At 63.1% G+C, this 25,471-nt stretch overlaps 1 protein-coding gene across 5 annotated transcripts in view; it reads right to left on the reverse strand.

The window, feature by feature from the left end:
• Positions 1-25,471, reverse strand: part of FAM178B (family with sequence similarity 178 member B) — an 87,874-nt gene that overhangs the window by 3,147 nt on the left and 59,256 nt on the right. For all 5 annotated transcript variants that reach the window (XM_077133805.1, XM_077133802.1, XM_077133804.1 and 2 more), the window contains 5 exons: positions 24,416-24,509; positions 23,992-24,168; positions 23,245-23,342; positions 14,331-14,418; positions 9,511-9,642 (listed from right to left, as the gene is read on the reverse strand). In XM_077133805.1, the coding sequence (XP_076989920.1) occupies positions 9,511-9,642; positions 14,331-14,418; positions 23,245-23,342; positions 23,992-24,168; positions 24,416-24,509 (589 nt within the window). The remainder of the gene's footprint in view (positions 1-9,510; positions 9,643-14,330; positions 14,419-23,244; positions 23,343-23,991; positions 24,169-24,415; positions 24,510-25,471) is intronic.

The following is a 25,471-nucleotide window of genomic DNA, read 5'->3' on the forward strand; positions in this document are numbered from 1 at the left end:
GCGGGGCGGGGCAGAGATTACAACACGTGGCAGGGCTTGGGGTGATGCAAGAGAACAAAAGTGAGGCATGTTGGGGTACAGCCAGGTGCAGGTGGCCAGGCCCAGCGCAGCAGGGGGGAGGGGTGCCCGTGGGGGGAGGGGCGCCTGAGGCAGGACAGGGGGCAGCGCCCAAGGCCCTCGAGCAGGGAGGCTGGGGGGCGGAGGCGGTAGAACACGGCCATCCAGGTGGGACAGAATACACCTGAGAGAGATGTCAGGCCATCTGTCATTGTTTTTCCTTTCTTTGCTTTTTAAGGCTATTTTTACGTGAACAGTTAAGACTACGTCTTTACAGTGTGTGCTTTATTCATTTAACCAAAACACAATGAAGGTTTTTGTGCTTTAATTTTGAGGAGACAGGGGCCATAAAAAGGAATGAATTCTGGTACATGCACCAACATGAACGAGTCTGAAAGTATATTCATGTTGGGTGAAATAAGCCGGGCACAGAAGGACAAGTGTCCTTATGATCTCACTGATACGAAATAATGGGACTAAGCAAGTTCATAGAGACAGGAAGTCGATTCTAGGTTAGCTGGGGTGGGGGTGGCCAGCCAGGGCCTACCTCGCCCGTTTCCCTGCAGAGTTTATTTTTCAAGGAAGAGGAAAGATTATCCGGGCGTGGGAGGGGAGGGGGGCCAAGGAGTGCCCTGGGGGTCCGTTCACCCGCGCCCCAGTGCCCCAGCGCCTGCTCTGGGGATTTACAGAGAAGGCAATCTGGGCACAGGTTTCACAACTTCGTTCTTATGCTGATTCCCATAACTGAATCTGGAGGGAAAATCCCAGGAAAATTCTGAACATGTTTTTTTTGGGGGGTGCAGTGAGAATTGGAAATGGGGATCAAGAACAAAAGCCGTGGTAACCACATTTTATAAGCCCTTTCCAAAAGGCAAAAAAAAAGAAAACCATGAGGAAAGCAGACCCTGCACAGTGCCTGGCAAGAAGGGTTGGGTGCAGCTTTTTGGAGGGACCCCGGACCCAGGCCCGATTAAATGCTGACTCCTTAAGCTCCTGGTTTCACAGTGGGCAGCCTCGCCGAGCCCAGGTGAAGGCCGGCCCCGGGCAGCGTGCTTCCGAGGACAGGTTTTATTGCTGCCCAGTGGGATGCAGGCCCATCCTCTCCCCTCGCCTCCCCCGGACCCTGTGTCTCGGAGGGGGGCAGAGGTAGGACGGGACACCCATCGGGAGAGGAACGGCGGCTGTCCCCGGTGGCTGGCTGGTTTCTTCTGAATCCCCCTGCTCCCAGACCCCTCTCCCTATCCCACGTCTCTGTGAAGGTCAGAGAAGCCAACTTCACAGAAACAGGGGGCCTGTCTGCTGCGAGAAGGTGGCAGGACCGAGCCCCCTTCCTCTGAACTCCTGGCAGTTGGGGGCAGGGGCAGGCCCAGGTGTGAGAGCACAGGTGGGTGCGGGGCAGGGACAGGCCCAGGTGTGAGAGCACAGGTGGGTGCGGGGCAGGGACAGGCCCAGGTGTGAGAGCACAGGTGAGTGGGGGGCAGGGGCAGGCCCAGGTGTGAGAGCACAGGTGGGTAAGGGACGGGGAAAGGACCAGGTGTGAGCTGTGTAGCCTGCCCGGCCATGGGGTGACCTGCGCCTGTCCTGGTGGGTCCCACAGACACCTGGGAAGGCGTGGCGGACGGGCAGGTGTGTGCCCACCCTGCGGGCCCCTATGTGGCCAGACTCTGAAGGACCTGCAAGGCGGTGCCTCTGCAGCTTCTTAGGGCAGCTGGGCGGGACAGGAAGATGGACGGGGCTTTAGGGATGCGGAGCCCTGGAGGTGCCCGGGCGCGGGGTGGGCAGCTGGGGTGAGGGGCGGCTGGGAGCCCCAGGGGGCACAAGGAAGAGACCCAGACTGCAGGACCCAGGACAGACATGCGCTGCCCCAAGGCCCGCGGCTCCTGCTCTCTGGGCTCTTCCCAGAAGTTGCCCCAGGGCCCTCACCCCACAGCCTGAGAGCGGGCCGTGCCCCAGCCCTGGGGAGGGGGTCCAGGACGGCGAGGGACACAGCCTTGGCCGGGGAGCAGGGCAGTGACACAGCCTTCTGGCCCTGTCCCCCTTGCCAAGCCGATCCCCTGCCGCACTTCTGCCATAAGCCGTTTCCCAGGAAATTTAGCATCTAGAAAATTCCCCTCTAACTAATGCCAGGACAGCATGCGGCTGGGTTATTCCCAGTTGAAGGCGGGCGGGGGAGGGGCCCTCACGGGCGCCCCTGCTGTGGCCAAAACAGGACCGGCCCTTTCACCTCGGGGCGCCCGCGAGGGTCTCCCACCTGGTGGACCTCCCGGCCAGACGCAGGGTCCCGGCCCCAGCTCAGAAGCCCGCCCTGGCCGCACCCCATCTGTGCCGCACCCCTGGTCTCCACAGCATCCCCAGTCTGTGCAGCGCCCCTGGTCTCCACAGCACCCCCAGTCTGTGCAGCGCCTCTGGTCTCCACAGCACCCCCGGTCTGTGCAGCACCCCCAGTCTGTGCAGCGCCCCTGGTCTCCACAGCACCCCCAGTCTGCACCGAACCCCTAGTCTGTGCAGCGCCCCCAGTCTGTGCAGCACCCCCAGTCTCCACAGCACCCCCAGTCTGTGCCACGCCCCCAGTCTGTGCCGCACCCCCAATCTGTGCCACACCCCCAGTCTGTGCCACGCCCCCAGTCTGTGCAGCACCCCCAGTCTCCACAGCACCCCCAGTCTGTGCCGCACTCCAAGTCTGTGCCGCACCCCCAGTCTGTGCCGCGCCCCCATTCTGTGCAGTGCCCCCAGTCTGTGCAGCACCCCCAGTCTGTGTCGCTCCTGGGCACCGGGCCCTGGGTGGTGCTGCCCAGGGGGATGTGCCTTCAGTGGGGGGCTGGGCTGCTCTCAGGCCTGCCTGGGGGTCCCGGGGGCAGCTCCATGTTTTCTTTTTTAGGTGTTCTATGGGGTTTTGTTTTAAGTTTTTACTGTGCTAACGAAACTTTCCCACTGTCACCACTTCCAGGCTATGCTCCGGTAGCATTACATTCACCACCCTACTGAGACCCCGGGGGGCTTGGCCCGGCCCCCGCGCTGCCTGCCCTGCCCTCCTGGGGCCCCCGCGCTGCCTGCCCTGCCCTCCCGGGGCCCCCGCGCTGCCCGCCCTGCCCTCCCAGGGCCCCCGTGCTGCCCACCCTGCCCTCCCGGGGCCGTGCCCTGCCCGCCGCTCAGGGCTGATTCAGGTGTGAAAATTCCCTCGCGAAACCACCCGCCTGGGCGGGCTGAGGTAAGGGCCGTCCCAGGCCCCCTCCGACCAGAAGCCCTAACGCCACGTCCAGGCTCCTCTTTTCCTTCACTGTAAGGCTGGCAGCTCCCTAACCCAGGGGGGTCTGCAGGGGGGCCTGGCCGCCCCACCCCCTCTGGTCAGGGTCGGGAAGCAGGGCTCTGGGCTCTCCGCAGGGGACAGGCGCCCAGGGGCCACGCTCCCACACCTGTCCAGGTGGATGGGAAACGTCTTTCCTGTTGTGTCCAGGGGCCTGGTTGCCGTCTCCCCAGGATTCCTGGGGGGGTCTCCTGGCTCCCAGCACAGGAGACTGAGGGGTGCCTGTGGGGGACGAGCACCCATGCGATCCCACCCTGGAGTGTGGTCCTGCCACCCTGGCGTCCCAGGGGAGCCGTCTCGGTGAGCAGACTGCATGACGCTCCTGCCCGAGCGCCCATTCCCAGGCACCTAGACTTTGCTTGGAAGACACTAAACAGGCGAGCAGAGGGCTGCACCCCAGAGCTGTCCCCAAGGGAGAGCTGACTGCTCACCACCCCAGCGAGTGGGAAATGACGAGGACACATGACTGCCAGGAAATGAGGCCCTTCTCCATACCCGGGGTCCCTGACAGCTCAGGGCAGAGGCCAGCGAGCGGTCACCAGAGGCAGGGTGGACGGCCCTCTGGGGGGCAGGCAGGGGGCCCCCAGCACAGTGGGCACCAGGCTGGCAGCAGGGAGAGTTGGGAGGAGAGGGGGTGCTCCTGCCGAGGCTGCGGGATGATGCAGGGAACCCTCCCCCCCAATTCCTCAGGGACAGGAGCTCCAGGCGGGATCGGGGTGGTGCCCGCATTTGGGGTGGGGACAGGGGAGGGCTAGCAAGGGTGTGGGGCTGGGTGGGAGGGGACAGTCGGGACAGAAGCAGGAGGCCTAGGGCTTGGGGTCCCCGTGGATCTGCCGAGGGGGCGACCCCGGATCCTACATCTGCTGGACCCCAGTCCTGGGGGCACGAGGGTGAGTGTGTGCGCGCACACACACGTGTAAGCCTGCAGTGTGCATGCTCAGGAGGGCTCAGTGTGTGTGGCGAGGGTCAGGGCATGGGCGCTGCCCGGGGCTGAGAGGCCGCCCAGCTCCCTGTCCCGTCACGTCCTCCTCACACACTGAACTGTCCCCGAAGGAGGGAGCGCAGCCATGGCCCGAGGCTCTGCCCCCAGCGTGGCGCCACCGCAGGGCAGAGCTGAGGCCGGAAGCCCTGTGCCACCTGCACAGGGGAGCAAGCGCGGCTGGGGCAGGGCTGAGCGCAGACCCCAGGCCCTCCCTGCCCTCCGGCGGCTCCTCCAGCCTTGTCCAGGACTCCGGGGACCCGGACCCAGCCGGCCCAGGCCGGGCGCCGCCCTCGGAGGCTCAGAAGAGCTGACTGACGTCCTGGGTCGGCCCGGGGCGGGCACGGTGGGCAGCCTGATCAGACAGACAGGCGTGTCCCCCGTGCAGGCCGCCTTCTGAGAGGCCCCTTCCCCGAGGTTTATTTTGAAAGACGTCTCATGACTCTCAGGCCACCTGGATGTGGCCAGGGAGGAATGCTGCGCCCCGCCTGTCCCTCCCAGCTCCTCACCCCGGCAGGCGCCTTCCAGCCCTCCCGACCTTGGCGTGACCAAGTCCTGAGGGCCCCGGCTGCCCCCAACCCGCAGGACGTGGGGCAGGACGGAAGTACCGGCACTTCCAGGGCGCAGGAGGGAAAGCGGGCAGGGAGCGGCTCCTGGCTGCACCCGGCTTTCTGGGTGGCACGGGTCAAGGGGTCTGAGCTCCAGCCGAGCCTGGCCGGGCCAGGGTGCCAGGGTGCCAGGGACGCCACGGAGCAAGGGCAGGGCCGGCGGCACCCTCCTCCCATCACCGAGGAACCGCGCCACACCCAGGCCCAGGGGCGGTGGAACAGCCCTACGCTAAGGCAGCAAAACGTGTTCGCCGACTCTGTTAACACACGCGCCACAGACACACGCGGATTCTGCGCACACCCCACCCACACGGCAACGCGCAGGGCGGGGCTGCCCTGGGGCCCCCAGCTCAGGCGCACACAGCCTGCCCCCACCCCCTAAAATCCACTCCACGCCACCGGATCATCCGGAGACACGCCAGCCCCACGCCTCTGAGCACATAGAGGCGGGGTGACCCGGGCGGGAAGCCACCTGAAGCCCCTCACTCTGCACCAGGGAGGCCCCCACAGTAAGACCCCAACTGTGTCCTGCAGGACAACTCGGGGGCCGTGGAGAACTCGGCGAACAGGGGAGGGACGGACCAGCCTCCCATGTCCCTGATTGTGCCCCAACTCTGCGACCTTCGTTTCCTGTCTGCACCGTGGGAAACAATCAACTCCCTCAAAGGGCATGAGTTGAACCAAGCTGGGGAAAGCTTTCCCCTCGCCGTAAACTGGTTCCGTGCACCTCCCACAGCCCTACGGGAAGCGATGGAGTCAAGAAAATTCCACTAAAGCAGCACAAGGCAGAAAATGGGGAACGTATGGTGGGCAGGAGCAGAATACGCCGTGGCAACTTTAACCAGACCAATGCATCATTTTAAGCTTGATAAAAGTGCGTGGGTCCTGCTCTCAGCTTGAACAGAACACAGCTAATCCAAATCCGGCCAAATCCTGTTTACACCAGTCAGTCAAAAGAAAATAAAATGCTCCAGGAAAACCCAGGATCTGGGCTGGTGGCTTTAGGAGACGGTGGGAGATGGGACCTAGTTCCCGACATCCGCCCACACGGGGCCGCGGAGGAGGTGCCCCGAGGGAAGACTTGCAGACCGCCCTCCAGGGGCCCAAGGCAGGCACTTGCAGGTGCCCCCACCCCCACCCCGAGCTCGCTCCTGTGTTAACGCCCCCTCTCCACCTCTCAGCCCCATGGACACGGCCTCCCTCCAGGCCACAAGAGATGCCCCTCTGATCTCGAGAGAGCCTGGCTGCCAGCAGCCACCCAGAGGCTTACCACACGTTTTCTTTATTTAAAGCACTTAAAATACTGAAAGATTCTAATCATCAAAAGCTAAAAAGCAGGATTCTTACATTCCACACACGCTCTGCCTTGATGTGCTAAGTAAGTGACAAAGCCAGGACAGCCAGGTCCAGGAAGCCCCTCCGGCCTGCTCCCCGGCCCCTCTACCACCCTGGGGTGTTGGGGCGGGAGGAGTAGCATCCCCTGCTCAGGTACTTGGTGGTTAGCTTTCCCAGGCAGGAGTCACGCTAGCTTGGAGCACAAACACTGTGCTGTGATGGGCTCTCTTGTAACCAAGTGACACTTCCATAGTCAAGTGCATCCAATAGAGTAAGTCCCAACTATAAACCCTGTGGCTTCAGTGAAATAAGGACCACTAAAATGGTCAGAAGGTGTCCAGAGGGAGGGAAGGTTTCAAATTGGGGCAGGAGAGTTAATAGCCAGAATGGGAAGAGAAGAGATAGCTCAGAGAGAGAGAGAAGGGAAAAATGGAATTCACCCATCCATTCACCCAACCACCCATCTACCCATGCATCTACTCATCTGTCTATCCATCCATCCGTCTTTCCATCCATCTGCCCATCTGTTCATCCACACACCCATCCACCCACCCATCCGTCCATCCACCTATCCACCCATTCATCTACCTATCCATCTACCTGTCTGTCCATCCATCCATCCATCCACCCACCACATCCACTACCCATCCACCTGCCCATCCACCTGCCCATCCACCTGTCTATCCACCCATTCATCATCCATCTACCCATCTGTCCACCCATCCATCCATCCATCCATCCATCTGTCCGTCCATCCATCCATCCATCTACCCACCCATCCGTCCATCCACCTATCCACCCATTCATCTACCTATCCATCTACCTGTCTGTCCATCCATCCATCCATCCACCCACCACATCCACCCGCCCATCCACCTGCCCATCCACCTGTCTATCCACCCATTCATCATCCATCTACCCATCTGTCCATCCATCCATCCACCTGTCCGTCCATCTACCCATCTGTCCATCCATCCATCCATCTGTCCGTCCATCTACCCATCTGTCCGCCCATCCATCCATCCATCCATCCATCTGTCCGTCCATCCATCCAACAGTTACTGAGTGCCAAATATATGTGTGAGGCTGAGACGCTCTCTGCGCCTGCAGTCTGGCTGTAGGCAGACTGGCAAGTAAACAGACAATTGGGAATTCACAGGACCGTGGAAGAGAGAAAGCTAAAGAGAGAAAGTCATGCACTGGGTGCCACAGGGCCCCTCCCCTGCCTGGGGGGCAGGGAGTGGAAAGGAGAGCGAGGGAGGCTGGGAGCACCCCTGGGGAGGGAGGAGCCTGGCAGGGTCTGTGGCAGAGAGAAGAGGCGGGGAGACCAGGAGGCAGGAGCTGGCAGAAGTTTCTTGGCTGTGCAGGGCTGGAGGAGGGCTTTGCCCATGGCCCCGGCAGGAAATCTCCCAGACGGAGCAGGCCTGGGGGATGGGCACGTGTCAGAGGTAAAGGGCCCAGCACAGCAGCCCCGAGAGTTGGGAAGAGGTGCCGTTTCCCCCAGGCTGGGTCACCTGAGGCCACCCCGAACCTGCCTCTGTCTTCCCACCACCCCGCAAGGAGGAGGCAGGCCAGACCTCAAGCTCTGGGGATGAAAGGCTCCCGTAAAATAGGCCGATGACGCCAGCCGCTCTTTGTGGCTGGGAGCAGCCGAACACCTTTGAAGAAGCAGTGTGTCCGGGCCTAGTGAGGAGTCGGTGGCTGTGGGGGAAGCTCAGGGCTGCCTGGCCAGGCCCCACCCCAGAGCACAGCACCCAACCGGAGGCGGGCCGCGGGAGGTTCTTGTCCAACCCTGCTTTGTGCTCTGAGCACCTCATGCTCAGGCCACAGTGAAGGAGAGCCCCAGCATCCCAAGAGCTGCTGCTGCCTCCCTGGGCCTGCAGTGCCCAGGGACCCCCACGCTGCACACTTTCGGGGTCTCCTTCCAAGATGCACTGGCACTCCCATGCTTCTGGGCCAGACAGGCCCCTTCCAGCATGGCAATCGGTGGGGCACCTTCCCCGCCTCTCCCAGGCTGTTGAGTGGACTTCGGCCACCAGGTGGGCACTGAAATGCAACGAGCCCCACGGAAACCTGTGTGGGCAGTGCCAGCACCCCTGCCAGCCGAGCTCACAGGAGCGGCGCCCCAGGTGCCCGGAGGTCACACGCTTCACTCAGCCTGCCACGAGCTGCTGCTCTTCTCACCTGGCCACCCCTCGTCCCCCACCCCGGCTCCACCTGAGCGGCAGCTGCTCCAGAACCTCTCCCCTAGAGGCCTGGGTGCCCCTGGGGTCAGCTCCAGCAACCAGCTCCAGCTTCCTGGGAAATACGGCCAAGGAGAGCGCGGCGGGCAGACAGTTCCCTCTCAGCTTGTCGAGGCACTAACGGGCACGCCGAGCCACCACCTTCCGGCACGTTCCGGAAAAGCAGCACACACTTGGGGACCATCGCAGCTTCTTAGGGGCTAATTTGTGCTCATTAAGTAATTAGTTCATTTATCTGATTTGCAGAAAGGTGCCAAAGTTGGACTTGGAGATCGACGACTTCCAGCCTCTGGGACAGCGTCGGGAATTTCCACCTTGCTAAGTTAGGGAGGGCCTGGCTCCGAGGGGAGGAGAGCTCCTGGGACCCCCTGCACCCCCCTGGGATCCAGGCTTGGGACTCCTGCTGGGAAGCCCCCGGCAGCCGCCATGCAATGACATTCACCCCAGGGACCCCGTGGGCCTCATCTTTCCAAACCCCCAAAGCTGAAAGCCGCCTGTGCACCTCGTCTCCCACTCCCACCACAGCGTGCCTTTCAAGAAAGTGAGCCTAGGAAGTCAACTTGGAGAAACTGGGGAGAGGCCAAGCACTCCGCATGGAAGAGAGCAGGGAGGCCAGACCCAGCTCTGCCCTGGGGAGAGGGCTGCACCTCCCAGACCCCGGCCCCCAGCGTCTCCTTCGACAAGCCCACCACCCACACCCTCCCTGCACGCCCCCTAAAGAGAACCCCCAGCACAGATGGCCCCTTGGCTACTGAGGAGGCAGCGGAGCCTATGAGCGGGGTCAGGTGGACGGTCAAGCTGCAGGCCGGGCACCCTCCCCGCCATGCCCCGCACGGGGCCAGGGCAGGGCACTGAGGGCAGCCTGTGGACGCACCTGCTGTCTCCAGAGGTGAGCAGCTGGTGGGCACCTGTCCCAGCCCGGCCGGGCCTTCAGGGGGCCTGGCAGCAGCACCAGCTGGCCAGAGGCAGCGGGTGGGGACTAACCTTGTGGTCGAGCTCGGCGCTGACCTTGGGCTGTTGCTCCTGGCAGGGAGGCCGGGTCCCGGAGTCGGAGGCCAGGCACTGCCTGAGGGACGCGGGCCCCATGAGGCTCAGCAGGCGGCCAAGCGAGGACAGCTGGGGGGGAGAAGGAAGACGGTCACTCAGGGTGGTCACCCCGGCAGCGGGTCAAAGCGGGTCTGCGGGCAGTTGGGGGCTGGGGAGCTGTGTGGCCTGGGGCAGCTGCCCCCTGGGGATGATCACCGCATCCCCTCCCAGGGCCACAGGGCCACGCTCGGGGTCCCGCCTCAGAACCAAGGAGGAAGAACAGGACACGGGCTGAAGGCGCCTCACTCCTCCAGGAGGCGACACTCAGGAAGAACCAAGCCGGGGGCCACACACAGTCTCCTGTGCCAGCGGCAGGTCCCTGCCCGCCCTGGGGGCCACTCCACCACCCAGGCCCACTGCACCCCGCCCCCCCAGCCGCCTGGTCACTGTACGGGTTTTACACCCTGAGAACGTGTCCTCGGCCACGTCCTGGCCGCGTCCCGCAGCTGTCAGCCGACGCCCTGCCTGCTGCCCTGCCCCCCACGTTTTCTTCCTGAGAATTTTAAAGCAAACACAAACATCCTCCCCTCACACCCACAAAGGACTCCAGCAGACAAGCGGGAGGTTTTCTCTTTCTCGGACATAACCTCAGCACCTGCCACGCCTCACAGAACGACCCAGGCCGCGGTCATTTTTGTCTGGTTGTCTCAAAAACGTCCTTCGACATTCGGTTTGTTTGGAGGCAGGGGATGGGGGGGTCCCCGCAAGACCCTGTGTTCAGGGAATACATCCCTGCATCCGCGGCCCCCCACGGCCCTTAGGGTCTGGAGGAGCCTGGAGAACGGGTGGCTGGCACCGGTCCAGGTGTTGGCAGCCGCTGCCCCTGGCCCCTGCCCCCCAGCCACTTTGGGTGGCCCCAGGCCAGGGCAGGGGCTCCGGCCCCCCACTCTTGAGGCCTCATGCAGTGCAGCAGCGGCCGGGGATCCAGCAACCAGAGCAGAGCCAGGGCAGCTAACAGAGCCTCCATAGGGCAAGGCCCTGCCCCCAGCCGCTCGAGCCCAGCCCTGCCCGGCACACCTGGCTGCCCCGTGACTCACACCTGCACACATGCTCAGCCTCATCCCACAACAGCAGCTGGGCTGGGGGGCCGGGCTAGCCCTGGGCTTCTCCCTTGGGAAGGGGGGAGGAGGCAGGAGGCGGGAGGAGAGGGAGGGAAGGTCTGAGGCAGAGGGCCCGGCTGGAGCTGGAGTGTCCCGAAACCACAGCCCTGCACCCGGCTCAGGCTTTGGACAGCTGCGGGTGGTTTCCAGTGCGGCCTGCCTGGCATTCACAGCTGTGCAGCTCCCAGGAAGCAGCCCAGGCAGGCTGCCCTCGCCCCCGCTGCCAGCCCTGGACCCTCCCTGCTGCAGCAGCTCTGGGTGGGGCTGGCAGAAGGGAGAGAGCTGCTCGCAGCTCCCAGGTTTTCTCTCACTCCCTGCAAGCAGCTTCAGTTTGCTGGGTGCAGCAAGCCGCCAAAGCAGGATCTGCTCCTGTGCCCCTAACTGCTTATTTTCTCTCGTTTCCAGCTCTGGCCACTGCAGCCACCTCCTTTCCCATAGATACACCCCTCTCCGGGTGAGGCCTTGTGTGGGCTCCTCGGGGGCCTGGTGGGGCCTGGAGCCTGCCCCAGGCCCCCAGGCCCAGCCCCTCTGCGCACACTCAGCCCGTGTGAGGCAGCCCAGCACACGGGCCCGGGGAGACACTAACTCCAGGGAGGGGGGTGTCCCACAGTGTGCGCTGCAGGCTCCAAACCCAAGTGGCTGCTGAGGCCCCTGGGTGGCCATTGCATTCCCCCTGGTCCCACCTCCCTCCTGCCCAGCGGCCACCCCCTTCCAGCTTCAGTCCCCCTGTGCTCCCCGCCCAGCCCTGCGGCCATCACCACCGCAGTGGCCAACCCCCTCCCCAGCGGCTCCTTTCCCATAGCCTTTGTGACCTTCTGCTCTGCAATCTCCTGGCTTAGCATTTATCTCCGTCCCTCCCGCCCTTGCTGGAATGGAAGCTCCCTGAGGGCAGCTGTCCAGGTCCAGCACAGCACATGGTGTTTAATCAGTAGCTGTTGAGCAGATGAATGAATGAGTGAGTGAACTAGTGAGCGGACAAACCAGTGGATGTGGCGTGGGTCAGGATGGGGTGTCCTCTCCTTGCTAGATGAGGACCTGCCCTTGCTTTCTGCCTCTTGCAGCCCATGTCTCCAGCCCCAAACTGGATGACGGGGTCTGACAAGAGGTTTGCCGTCGCAAGAGCTGGCGCGGGACAAGCTATGTGGCCTCACCACGTCCACAAACCCCTCATTTCCTCCTGAACCTCCCCCGTGTCTTCACGTGTCTCCGAGCCAGCAGTGCCATGGCCGCGTGGCATCCTCCCTCCCTCCCACCCGCACGCCACATCCCAAAGGCCGGTCGGGGATGAGCCCTTCCCGCGGCCATTGCCTCGCCGGGCCCCGCGGGCACCGGCTCTCCCAGCCCCGGGCGAGGCCCCTCCGGCCTCCCGGCCCCTGCAGTCTGTTCTCAGCACGGCAGCCAGGGGGAAACTTTAAATTGTGTAAACCTGATTCTGACTCTCCTCTGCGAAGCGCCTCCGACGGCCCTGCCCTTCGGCATCAGAGTCCCAGCCCCACAGCGGCTCCAGCCATGCGGCCCCAGGACGCCGGCCCGCGCCCCTCCCCGCCTGCCACCTCCAGCCTGGCTCCACGGTCCCTTCTCTGTTTGCCGTGGGAAACCACAGCCCTTCCTCTCACTTTGTTTCCCTCCATGCACTTCCCCCTCTCCATACAGTGTCTGCTGCTTTCACCTCCCTGAGGCCACCGTGCTAGGCCTTCCCAGGACGTGCAGGCAACGGGCAGTGCGTCCACGCTGGGCCCCTGAGAGGCGTGAGCTAAGGGCTGGCGGCCGCCACCTCCACAAGTGCCTCCCGGGCTCTCCCGCTGCCCATGCCAAGGCGCCACCCTGCACCCAGCCACAGGCAGGCCGGGGCGCATACCCGTCAGCGGGGAGAGGGACAGGTGGCTTCGTCCTTCTCTCTGCCACCCAGGACCAGGGCTCTGGGCCACCAGTGCCCCAGGTGGGAGGCGGCCAGTGGGGCCAGGCTACGGCACACAGGGCGGGAGGAGGGTAAGTGGGTGGAGAAGGCACACCTCGGGGTCAAGGATCAGGGGAGAGGACGCCGCAGGGTCAGGGTGAAGATGCTATGGGGTCAGGGCGAGGACGCTGCAGGGGTCAAGGTGAACTCTGCAGCCACAGCCCCCAGGCTTGAGGCCCAGCTGCACCACTTTGCAGCTGTATGACCAGGAGAGGTTTCCTAACTGCATCCTGCCTCGGTTTCCCCACCTGTCCTCACTGTCCAGGCTGCTCTGGCATCTGCGCCTGGAAACACGCCAGCCCAGGTAGGGTGGAGGGCCACTGCCGGGGCAGACAGGAAGCACAGGTCATGCTGAACGGAGCTGGGACAGGGTGGTCGTGGGTGGCCGCAGGCATGAGGGCAGCCCAGGGAGGTGTGTCTTGGGAGGCGTCCACAGGACCCACTGGGAGCCGCGAGGCCAGCACAGCCCTGCCGTGCAGATGCCCAAGGGTACCCAGCTGTCCTCCCTGCGCCCTGCAGCCCACGGTCCCCTGGCTGTGAACCTCCCTGGTGTCCTCCCAGCCAGGCCCCGCCCTCCTGCATCCACCGCCTGCCAGGGCCAGCCCCTCCCGCCCGCCCGCCCGGGCTCGCCCGCCCCACCCTCTGTGGTGCGCGGCGCCTGGTTCCACGTGGGGTGGGCAGGCGGGTGGGGTTCAGCACCCAGTCTGCGCCCGGGAGTGGACGGAGGCTTTGTGGACACACGGACCGGCGGCTCCACGAGCACAGCGGGGAGCCCTGACCCCGGGGGGAAAGTCAGGGGGGGGCCTGGCCACGCGGCTGCTAGCCCTGTGTCCCAGGCCCAGGCCGGCCCGCCCATCCTGCTCCCGCCTCCTGTGGGCACAGCCAAGACCTTGGGCTCAGCTCTGCCTGGTAGTCGAGGCCCCTCCAGGCCCCAACAGCCCGGGTCTCCCCTCCCAGGAACCCCCTCCACTCTGTAGGGGAAAAGCTTTCCAGCCAAAGCGGTGCCCGTTGAGCTCCTCCGGCTTCACACCTCGTGGCGGCTCAGCCACCGTCCTGGCTCCCCCCTCCCAGCCCCCAGATCCAGGCTCTGTGTGGGGCCCTCAGGGGACACGCGGCCCTCAGGGGACACATGGCCTCTCGCCCCCGAGGGCTCAGCTCACTCAGCATCTCGGGGGCAGTGGGAGAGCCCTGGGAGGGTGGGTGCACTCAGGCTCCCTGAGCTGCAGGGAGGTGGCAGGAGCGTCGTGTAGAGACATGGACAACAAGGAAACTGTCTCCCTTCTCTAGAGCCCTTGCTGCCCAAAGGAAGCCAAACATGGGGACTGAGGGACACCCCGGGACAGAAGCTTTAATGGCAGAGTATTCTTTCCCATTTTGGCTTTTTCTACCTCTAAAAAGCTGTAGCTGTACTTTCTGCATGGTTTCTTCTGCAAATTGCAACTGCTCTAAAAGACAAAAGTTAATATACGCCACCAGCTCACAGCTCTATCCTTGGTGCCTAGAACAACAAGCGTGCAAAAAAATATCCATTGCACGAAGGAACAGGAGTGAAAGCTTCGAGCACATTCGGCTGTCCAGGCCCGCAGCACCCAACCTTCGGGAAGAGCCTCAGGCCCGCGGGGAGAGCCGCTGGCCGCCATCCCTGCCCGGGCCATGCTCACCTGTGTTTTCTCTTGCCAGAGAGGGAGCGACTCTTGCTGGCCCAGCATCCGGGCCACGACCACGAGGCTGAGCTGGCTCCGGAGCTGCCTGCGGGAGAAGGAGCGGAGAAGACTCAGGGGCGGCAGCCCGAGTCCCTGCAGGAGCCAGGCACCAGCACGAGGCTCAGGCAGGACGGGCCGCCTCCTCTGGTTACAGCAGCCACCACGTGCTACCTAGGAACAGATGTGCACGATGGGAAAGTTAAAAAATAAGCAAGGAAACCTGAAGCCACCGGCAAATACAGAGGTTAGCAAGTAAGTGCTTTCCTTCTTAGTATTTTTTCTGTGTATCTGTATCTGTATAGCTGCATAGATAGATATAAATAGGCATTTGTCCTCAGAATTAGGACTGTTCAGCTGCCTCTGAGCACGCCTTGAAGCTGGGCCCGCCCCGCGGCCACCCTGCAGCCACAAGGACACTTGTGCTCCTCGCTGAGCTGGGTTTTTGGGTCTGGCCACCAAGGGGTCACACAGGAGGGGGCCAGAACCACCTCCTCTTTGGAGCTGAGGACCACAGGCCGGCTTTTCGGGGGTCACTGTTTGGGGCCTGGTTTTCAGAGGTCCTTGAGGGCTGGGGTGAGTGAAAGCGAGGAGATGCGGTGCCTGGAGCTGGGGGCGAGCGGGGGTGGTGCTGGCAGCGGCTGGAGAGGGGCTGGGGGTGTGGCGAGCGCAGGGCCAGCAGGACGACTCCCTCTCGGGCCTGGGTCTCGGCCGCCCGTCCTGGTGTGAGCTCCCGGCCAGGCACCTCTGTGTGCGCGGCCCCCCACCCCCCACCCCCCACCGTCAGGTCCCCTCCCCGGGAAGACCCCCAGCTGGTTTCACTCGGGTTCAACTTTGGGAAAATCCAGAGCCTCCCCTTACAGTTGGGGCTTTGCTTTGGGTATGCTCTACTTCAATAAAACGACTTACTTACAAAAAAAATTCAGCAGGAGAGATAGCGTTGCCAGATTTAGCAAATAAAAACAGACGATGCCCAGTTAAATCCACATTTCAGATAAACAAAGAATGGTTCCTGTCACAGTAAGCAGGCAGTGTTTCCCTTCTACCTGGGAAGACCCAGGATCATCCAGCGTGGGGCCCACCCTGGCCTTGTCTCCCTCTGGCCTTGACCCCTGGCTGCAATGTCTCCAATGGACTTTCTTGATGTCCCAGGCTGGAGCACCAAGGAGAGGGACCCCCGAGACAGCAAACAGCAGGTCCCTCCTCCCCTTCCCCTCCCCATGACCCCCCTGTCCTTGCCCACAGCACCCCATTTTTCAGCTTCCTGCTCTCCCCCCTCCTGGTCAGCGAGGACCTGCTCTCCAGCTGGGATGGAAGCCCCACCCCCTGCAGCTAGGCGGGAGCACAGTGGGAGGTCAGCATGGGGGGTGGGGGGAGGGGGACTTGCAGCTGGAGCCACAAGCATCTGGGGTGCATTATCGGGCCGGGCGGGAGCTGGCAGGCGAGCAGTGCCGGGGGTGGTTCCAGGACAGGGAGGGAAGAGGCGGGCCCAGGCGGGCAGGGCAGGGCTGTGCTTCAGAGACAGATGCCTGGGAAGGAGCACCGGCTGGAGCACAGCCGGGAGCGTGGGTGGAGAGAAACCCAGGACGAGGGCAGCCCCCGCCATCCCCCTGCCTCCCAGCTGCCGCCCCTCCTCCGTGGCCCCCCCTGCCTCCCAGCCGCCGCCCCGCGCTCAGTGCCCGCTGGGAGGGCAGGAGGGGCTGGAGCACTTTTTAGTTTTGCAGATGGAGAGCATGACCCTACAGAGGAGGGAAAAAGACCCGACCTAAACGGCTTCCGAAGCGCAGGGGGCAAGGAGAAGTGCACTGCCCGGCCCCGCCCAGGAGCCGGCCGGAGGCCAGCAGGATGCGGCGCCGCCCTCCTGCCCTTCAAATAAGGCCTGTCCGTGGCCCCGGGCCCCGCCGCCCACGGGCCTCTGGAAGACCAGGACGAGGGATGAGCTCACAGGGAGGCGGGCGCCTTGGGAAATGACTTTTCCAAACCCACAGCTTGGGGCGGCAAGGGGACTGCAGGCCCCTGCCCCAGCCTCCAGCCTGCGCGGGACCCCTCCCACGGGGGTCGGAGGAGGGAGCGTGGCCCCGGCCCCTGCACCCCTCACCGTCCCCATCCATCTGGGGGGAACGGGTGGCCGGCCGAGGCTCCACTACCCTAAAAGGCCATCAGGCGTCTGGCCAAAGGTGGGAGCGGCCTTTTCCATTTCTCCCGGGCAGCTCAGGAAGCGACAGCAGAGGCCTGTTCCGCCTCGGAAATGCTGCCCAGCACCCGGGACCGGCCTCCGCGGCCCCCACGCCCCACAAAGGGGGCCGGGCGTGATGAAGGGGTCCTTTCCTGCACGTCTGATCCTGTTACATAAAAAGGTCACTGTGCATGAATAAAGCACACAGACAATCACAGCCCGCCTCCCACCCTCCCCTTCTCTCCTCCTTCCCTCCCTCCTGGTATTCTAAGGGCACAGAATCCTGGGCCAGGAAACACCTTGCAGGCCACCCAGCTACGTCCCCGTGTTCACCCCTCTAACGCCCCTTCCCACGCCCGAGGAGCGTTCACTGCGGCCGAGGACGCGGCGGACCCACCGACACAGCCCGGTCCGGATTCCGGACAATTCTAACCATGTGGACGTGGTCCTCCCTTCGTGCTAAGATCTGCCCTTGAGGACACTATGCTGTGCGGGACCCCCAGGAGAAAGCAGGCTGGCCGGCCAGGCCTCCCCAGGGTGGGGCAGAGCTGCCCCTTCTCCAGGAGCGCGCCCAGCGTGGGCCGAAGCGCCAGGGCGCAGCTGACAGACGGAGCCCGCGGGGCCCCCCAGGGCTGGCTGCCCCCCAGCCCGGCCCCCGCTGTCCCTGGAGGCCTTGTGAGGTGTTCGAGGCGCTGCCTCTGGGGACCTGCTGTTGTCTCACCAAGAACCTCGGACCGGACCCCGGCTCTGCACCGCCGGCCTCTCCTTGCGGGCGCAGAGGCCCGGGGGGCAGCTGCACCCCCGACGCAGAGCCCCCCTGGCGCCGCGGCCCCGCTCACCCTCTTCCCATGGCACAAGGCGGCGCGGAATCTCCTCTGTCTACCAGTCAGGCGCCGGGCGGCCCGTCCCAACGCGGGCGACGCTGCTCGAGTTTGGTTTACTAAACCACGCTTCCTTCCCTGTGTGCTCACAGCATGCCCTGGAGAGGGGTGGGGTGCCAGCGGCACCTCCCGGAAGCTCTCCCCTTCCCCAGACGCCCCGCGGAGCCAGGGCAGCCCGAGCGCAATTCTCCCAGCACAGGGGTGGCCGCTCTGCCACCGGACCCTTTGCACAGTTGCAGCCCTGTGCCGTCTCCTCCACTGTCTCGGGCTTCACTAGGTTCCTTCCGGCCAGTATTTGATTCCAGATGAAAAGTTATTCTCCTCGCCAAGGAGGACAGAAGAAAGGGGGGGATTTAGGCAGCATGTCCTCTTGTGAGCAGGGGCCGTTTCCCGGCCGGCTGACACCGCGCTCCTGGATTCACCCAGCACTGCACAGGAGTCCCCTAGGCCCGTGGCATTTCCCGACATTGCATCCCCGCCTGCCCTGGTTTGGTGCCTTCTCTGTTTCCATCACGTCCTCCAGAACGTGCACGAGCTCCGGGGACCCCCTGCCTTACTGGGTTCCTTTGCCTTCAAAGTCTTGCAGCAGGCCATCCCGCCACTGGAGCCCTCTTTCTTCTTAGGGTCTACAGGCAGGCGTCGCCCTCTCTCTGCTGCAGACATCTGCCAGCACACGCACCCGGCGTTCAGGGCCTGGCTCTGAGGACATGGCCAGCAAGCCACAGCCCAGGGCAGGCAGCATAGGGGGCCGAGGGGGCGGGCCGGCAGGTGCCCCCGAGAGAGGCCGCGGCTGGAGCCTGGGCTCGAGGGTGAGGACGCCCTGGCCAGGCGGAGGGGAGAGGGGACAACAGGCACCGGGGGCAGGGCAGGGCTGGCGCGTGGCAGCCTGCAGGAGGCCAGGGAGGAGGTGGGCAGAAAAGCAGGCCGCCCTTGCCAGACTCCCGTTTCATCCCAAGGACAAATGGGTACAACCTCCCAGCTGGACGGGCTTCTGGGCACGGGGGTGCCCGGTGATGCTGGCGGCACTGGGGGAGAGGCGGCCGGGTCCAGGAAGGGTCAGCTTGGGCCGTGGCAGCGCGGAGAGGGGGCAGCAGTGGGGGCAGCAGGGCTCCATGATGGGGCCCAGGCGACACGGGGCAGTGGTCCCCTCCTCACGTGGAACTGGAAGCACCTGCCCACCCGGCCCAGTGCCTGGCGGCAGTGAGTTGGGGGCAGCAGATGACAGGTTCCATGTTGCAGGGAAGGGGCTCTCCCGGGTGGGCCTGAAGCCCTGAGGGCCCTGCGGGCAGGGAAGGGGGTCTGCGGAGGGGCACCTCAGATGCTGTGCCCAGCCCTGAGCGGGTGCTGCTCCCGGCAAGGGGTCTGCAGCAGAGGCGGCTCCGGGGAGCTGCGGATCCCCCCGGGCGGGACGATGGGGTTGAGTGCTGCGGCACCCGGTGCAGACGTCTGGGGAGGCCAAGCAGAGCGCAGGACAGAAGTGGGGGTGGCGGGGGCAGCAGCGTCTGAGCCCCACCGAAGTGGGGCGAGGGGAGGGGTCATGAAGCCAGGCGGAGAAGGCGGTGAGATCGTCCTGGAGGGCGCTGGGGCTCCCCAGGGCGGCTCTGGTGGGAGTTTGGAGCCAGCAGGGGTGGCTCTCGACGCCTGCTCCTTGAGTCACCCCCACCCCACCCACTCACCAAAGCGGGCCCAGTCACACAGTGGCTGGATGGTGGCCGCTTTCCTTTGATGTCCTCCTCCCAGCTCCAGCCAGGCTTCCTGCGTTGACCTTCATCTCACCTCCAGACCGGGTGCCCCTCTGACCCGTGAGATTGGCTCATGGCTGCTTCCTTCTAGAATGTTCTGGCCTCATCCGCCCAACAGGTGTCCAAGGGTGGGCAGGAACCGGCCCAGGCGTGAGGGGTCCTGGGGAGCACTGCTGTCCCTGGGCCAGTCCACTTTCTGCCTTCTGTCTCCAGCTCCCAGGACATGGAACAACGAGGCACAACGAGGAATTTCCCCCAATGTAGGAAGGATGTGCAAATTCAGGGGACACCGCAGGGAAAACAACAAGCAATGCATTTCCACCACAGAAGCGAAGACAAGAGCCAAACTGTGGCATTAACTTATTCACCAAATTTATCTGTGACTGTTTCAGTAGGGGTCCGCAGGAGGTAAGGCTGTTTAAGCCGTTCTGGTGTTGGTGACAAACCCAAGACCTCCCCGTCCTGGGGGAGCCCAGCGTGGGGCAGAGAACACGCAAACATGTGTATTTCAGGTGCTGACAAGCCAATGGAGGAAAATAAAAAGAAGTAGGTTTCTGAGAGCTAATCCAGAAAAGAAGAGTAGCGAGGGTTTGCTGAGGAGGTGACATCTAAGCAGGAGGTGAAAGTATAAACCTCGCACTACTACGGGAGGGGCTGCAAGGCCCCAGGGCCCCAGGACAGCCAGGGAAACCGGGGAGGCATCTTTAAACTCCCGGCTTCCTTCTAACTGTGACGTAAAGCCCTGGAGGGTTTTGTAGCAGGGAAGTGGCTTAATTGATTGCACTTTTAAAAGGATCATTCTTCTGCTGTGAATGTTTTAAGTGTGACAAGGATGATGCGGTTGTGTTAAAAAAAAAAACCAGCAACAAGAGCTTTATCTTTTAGAGATACTTACTGAATTATTTACAGATAAAATGATACGGTTTCTGGGACTTGTTTCAAAATAATCTTTGGAGGAAAGGGGGTACGGGAGTGATGAGAGCAAAAATGCCAGACAAGGGCTGCACGCTAATACCTGCTGGAACGCAACAGGGAGTCCATGCTGCTATTCTCTCTACTTCCGTATGTGTCTGGAATGGTCTACAATGAAACTTCAAAAAACATCAAGTAAGAGTAATCCTGGTTAGACGGTGAGAACAGGCTGCGGGGTGAAAGCAGAAGCTGGGGGGTCACCAGAGCATTTGGAAAATTGAAAAGAGCCCCCCAAAACAAAAGCCACTTATCTTAATCTCAATACCTAAAGATTGCTTTCTTCCCAAAAAACAGAATCGGGATCACACTTCACACAGGGTTTTTAACTTTTTTCCTTTCTGGCATCACTTTGTTACCCGCCCTCTCTCCCAGGACACTGTAACAGCTGTAGTGGGGGCAGAATTTAATGGGGGGGGGGCGCTGAGGCTGGTTCCGGGTTTTCTCTACTTTAAACAGCGCTAGGCTACCCCCTTGCCTATAAACCTCTGCTGGATCTTCTGCTCCCAGGCCAAGCTGGCCGAGGGCTGGCACATTTCTAAGTCATTCCCTCAATTTTGCCAAACGGCCGGATTGCAGAGCCTCCTACCCCGAAGCGTGTCCTTCTTTTGGGCCCAGGGTCCCCTGCGGGGCGAAGAGCTCCACTGGGCCAGCCCTCCTGCCGGGCCTCCAGGGCCCCGGGCGAGCGGCAGGCAGGGCCCTGTGTCCTTCCGGGCGCCCGCAGCCCACAGCTACCCCGACAGGACCTGCCTCCAGCCACCCCCTTCCCACGGGCCCTGTCTGGCGGTTTTCGCCATTCTCTACTTTCATTTTCCTCGGTGGTCACTCCTCCTGCTAGGGACAGGGTATTCTTGATCTGCAAGGAGGTGCGGGGTGCTGGGGGCACTGACGCTGGACCCGTGGGGGACCCAGGGGTGCAGCACACCGCCCTCCCAGGGGGGGCCCAGGCACGGCGTCGGGGGTGGGAGCAGCCACCCGACCCAACGCAAAAGGTGGGGAACTGCCGCCTGCCCGACAGCCCAGAAGTCGAGACGTGCGGCAGCCGCGCTGGGGCCCACGTCCCCACATGCGCCACCACGTCTGGGGCTTTGTACCATGTGAACGCTTCCTCTATTTAGAAAAAGCAGAACAATTTCTAAATGAACAAGTGACACCGGCCGCTGGGTGTCCTGCTCTCTGCTAGCAAGGGCTGGACCTGGGGTTTTGCTCTGTGCCCGTCCTGGGGCATTCACCTGGGACAAGTGCCTTGCGGGGGGGAGGGGGGCGGGGAGCCGTACATTTAGGCTACAATGAAGGAAGCTTCACTTTTGCTGGGAGAGGATGGGTTATGAAGGCAGAGAAGCCTGAGTTGGGACACAGAACTGTATGACTGAAGGAGGTGAAAGTGGGAAGTGCTGCGTTAGAAGTTACCAGAGTAAAACTTATAAAAAAAAAATTGGTGTTGGGTTCACTGGCTCTTTGGGGTAGGAAAATGAAGTTAGATCCCTGTGTCATTCCAACAAGAAGTAGATTCCAGGTGGGCCCAACACCAATTTTACAGAAAGAAACACAAAAGGCTCCCACAGCCCCCAGCCCAGCCCGCTGCCCCCAGGAGCTGGGAAGAAGCACAGCCAGGCAGGGCTGTGACGGGGCCTTCCTATTTCAGACAAAGAGTCAACGATGCCAAGATGCCAGTTCAACCTTCTGTAAAACTCCTCCTATCACAAAAGCTTAAAATTATTGAAAAAGTTAAAAGAAAATCCAGCTCACTGACAAATACCGCAAGAAGGTTTAAAAAGGACAATTTACAGGCCTAGGAGAAAAGGGTTTTTGCAACATACATAATAGGCAACAGATAAGCCAAAAGAGCCAATAAGAAGATAAATTACCTGATAGAAAAAATAGCCAAGGAAAACCTGTAGGCAATTTACAGAAAGAAACACAAAAGGCCAGTGAACATGTGAAAGGGCTCCCAGCTTCTCCGGGAACCTGGAAATGAAAATCAGTTCCACAGGTCATTAGTTTTCACCAGCCAGACTGACTAAAACTTAAAAACAAAGCTGATACACAAGTATTGACGAGGTGGGAAAATGGACACTGCATTTCCATCAGGTGGGGGGTTACTCCAGCAGCTTTCTCTCTTTCTGGAGGCCGCATTTTAAATGCACGTGCTTCAGAGCTGCAGCGTTGCACTTGGAGTAATTTACCCCGTAAACCATCTGCACAGATGTCCCAGGCTCCTCTCGTGGGCATTTACGGGATGGATGGCCACAATTAGGGGGCTGGCAGCACCGCTAGGAATACTGAAGCTTTAAAGGAACAAGACTTGTCCCAGATGCATAAATGAGATATGGGTTGGGGCTGGATCCCGAGGCCAGGCTGGGGCCCGGCAGGCGGCAGGCGTGGGCAGTAGCGGGGACAGGAAGGGTGCAGCTGTCCCCTCCCCAATAGGGAGATGAGATGAAAGCAGGAGGGGCTAGGAGGAGGGGACTGACCGCAGGGTCTGGAAGAGGCTCCACAGGGAGAGGCCGTGTGGACGGGAGGGGGGATGGGAGGGGCAGGAGGGACTGGGGACCCCAGGCCCGGCTCAGGGGCGCCCACCCAGAGAGGGGCAGGGCTTCGGCCGTCCAGGCCTTCCCAGTGCCCAGGGAGCCTCTTCTCTTCGGGGGCTGTGGGGGGCCAGGCCCCTGTCTTTGAAGTAGATGGGGGGGAGAAAGAGCGAGCCCCCTTGGGGCTGAAGTTCAGCCGGGGACACTGAACCTCACAATTCCTGTTCCGCGGACACGAGGGGGCCAGCGGGCGAGGGAGCCAGCAGGCGAGGCGGCCCAGTGGGCGAGGGGACCGCTGGGAAGGCCTGGTGGCCGCAAGGAGGGGGGGGCCAGGGCTGGGGCAGGAGCAGGAGGAGGGCGGGGCCTTGATTATACCAGGCAATTGTTTTGTTAATAAGAGCATGTTAAGAAAATTAGGCTTTTTCCTGAAGAACTCATTAGTGAGCTTTATTTTTAGCTCCTCGGGTTTTTAGAACCCTTGAGGAAGGTTTGTGGGGGTTTGTGGAGGTTTGTGGGGGTGTGATGGGGGTGGGAGGCAGCGCCTGGGGGCGTCGCGTGGTTGGGGCAGGGAGGACCCACCTGCCCCTGTGGGTCACGTCCGGAAAGAACTGCACGAGGGCCAGCAGGTTGTGGTGGTGGCCCGAGGCCCCGCTCAGCGCGCAGCACAGCGGCCGGAGCTGTGTGTGGGGGGGGTGCGCCGGGACTGTGGGAGGGGCTCGCACGGCCCCCAGCCCAGCCCGCCGCCCCCAGCCCCCCCGGCCCAGCCCGCCGCCCCCACGGCCCCCCCGGCCCAGCCCGCCGCCCCCAGCCCCCCCGGCCCAGCACCCCCGGCCCAGCCCGCCGCCCCCACGGCCCCCCGGCCCAGCCTGCCGCCCCCAGGCCCCCGGCCCAGCCCGCCGCCCCCAGCCCCCCCGGCCCAGCCCGCCGCCCCCAGGCCCCCGGCCCAGCCCGCCGCCCCCAGCCCCCCCGGCCCAGCCCGCCGCCCCCACGGCCCCCCCGGCCCAGCCCGCCGCCCCCACGGCCCCCCCGGCCCAGCCCGCCGCCCCCAGCCCCCCCGGCCCAGCCCGCCGCCCCCACAGCCCCCCCGGCCCAGCCCCCCCCCGGCCCACCCCGCCGCCCCCACCCCCCCCGGCCCCGCCCGCCGCCCCCAGCCCCGCCCCGGCCCAGCCCGCCGCCCCCACGGCCCCCCCCGGCCCAGCCCGCCGCCCCCAGCCTCCCCAGCCCAGCCCGCCGCCCCCACCCGCCAGGACCCGCTGGGTGATTTCCGTCCCTGTGACGAAGCCACCCGGGAGCACCAGCACCCCCGAGGCCTCACAAGGACCGCACCTTTCCTGGCCACTCCCGAATGTTCTCCAGGAGCAGGGGCAGAAGCTGCTGGAGGTCAGTCTTGGGCAGCAGGCGGAGCCCGGCGTCCAGGCCTGCCCGGCACAGCAGCTCCATCAGGCCCAGGAGGTCGCCGTCGGTGTAGGCTGTGGGCTGGGCCACGGCGCACAGGGCCAGGAACTGGAGAGGAGGCGGCAGCTGGGCAGAGGTGGCCGCCAAGAGGGCTTGGCCCAGGAGGGGCCAGCGCTCGACCCCCCACCCTGGGCAACGTGGGGTGGGGGCTGAGAAAGACAAGCAGCCAGGCCTGAGTTCCAGGGGACCCAGGGTGCGGGGCATGGGGTGGTGGTGCTGCACCCACGGCGGCTGGGAAGTGCTGACTCGGGACAGCGAACCCCAGGGGCTGGGGGCGGGGTGGGCCCTTTCTCACCTTGCAGATGTAGCTCAGGCTGGTGTCCAGGGCCAACTCCTGGGGGGCTCCCTGCTGCTCGCTGCAGGGCACGCTCGCTTCACCTTCAGGCCCTCTGCAGGTAAGGCAGAAACAAAATAAACCCTCCAGCAGACAGGCAGCAAAGAAACACGCGAGGGGCAAGGGAGGCAGAGAGGACGGCTGCCCAGTTCTAGGTCAGGGAGCCCACTGATGACCCCCTCAATCCCGGCGCCACTGCCGCCTGTGCCATCATCAATGCCGTGTGACCGATGACCCCCAAGCCCAGCCACCTCCAACCGCAGACATTTATTATCTCATGCAGTTTAGGAGGACAAGAACCGGGGAGCAGCTCAGCTGGGGGGCTCTAGCTCGGGATCTCTCGTGGCCAGTGCCAGGTCCCCTATGGCTCTGGGTGGTCGTGGCCAGCCTCGGTGCCTTGGCACGTGGGCCCATCCACAGCTGTTTTCCCCCAGCGCGGGGATCTGGAGGGAAGGAGAATACAGGGCAGAGGCTGCCGTCCTTTGCAACCAACCTCTGGAAATGACACCCCATCTCTTCGGCCGGTTTCAATGGCCGGCACTGGGCAGCCATGGTTGGGGGTGGGAGGGGGTGGGCGAGGGCGTGCATGCCAGCAGGTGGGGATCTCTGGGGTGCCCCTTGGGGGCTGGCTTCCATCACCAGCTATCAAGGTGGGGCCTGGAACTCAGAATCAAGAAGGCTACCCTCCAGTACCCCAAGGGCCTTTCTTGAACGAATTCTGTCTTTGTCCCCATGCCGACTGCCTGCATAACTAGTTCACCAGGCCGCACTTACAACAGGGTTAGTTTCTAAAGTTGGAAAGAAACGCAAGGGCCCTCGTGAAAACCATCCGTAAGAAAACCCCTCCTGGAGCTAAAATGCTGTCTACTGATCAGCTCGGCATGGCCGGCTTTCCCCTGGTGACAAAATGGACCTGGTTGAGCCCCGTGGTTTTATCAGAAAGTCCCCTGTTTTGGGACCCGACATCATGGGATTGAGAAAACCTTCTTGACCAAAAAAAAGGGGAAGAGAGAAATG

The sequence above is a fragment of the Tamandua tetradactyla genome, chromosome 17 (genome assembly GCF_023851605.1).
Source record: "Tamandua tetradactyla isolate mTamTet1 chromosome 17, mTamTet1.pri, whole genome shotgun sequence".
Lineage (NCBI taxonomy): Eukaryota > Metazoa > Chordata > Mammalia > Pilosa > Myrmecophagidae > Tamandua > Tamandua tetradactyla.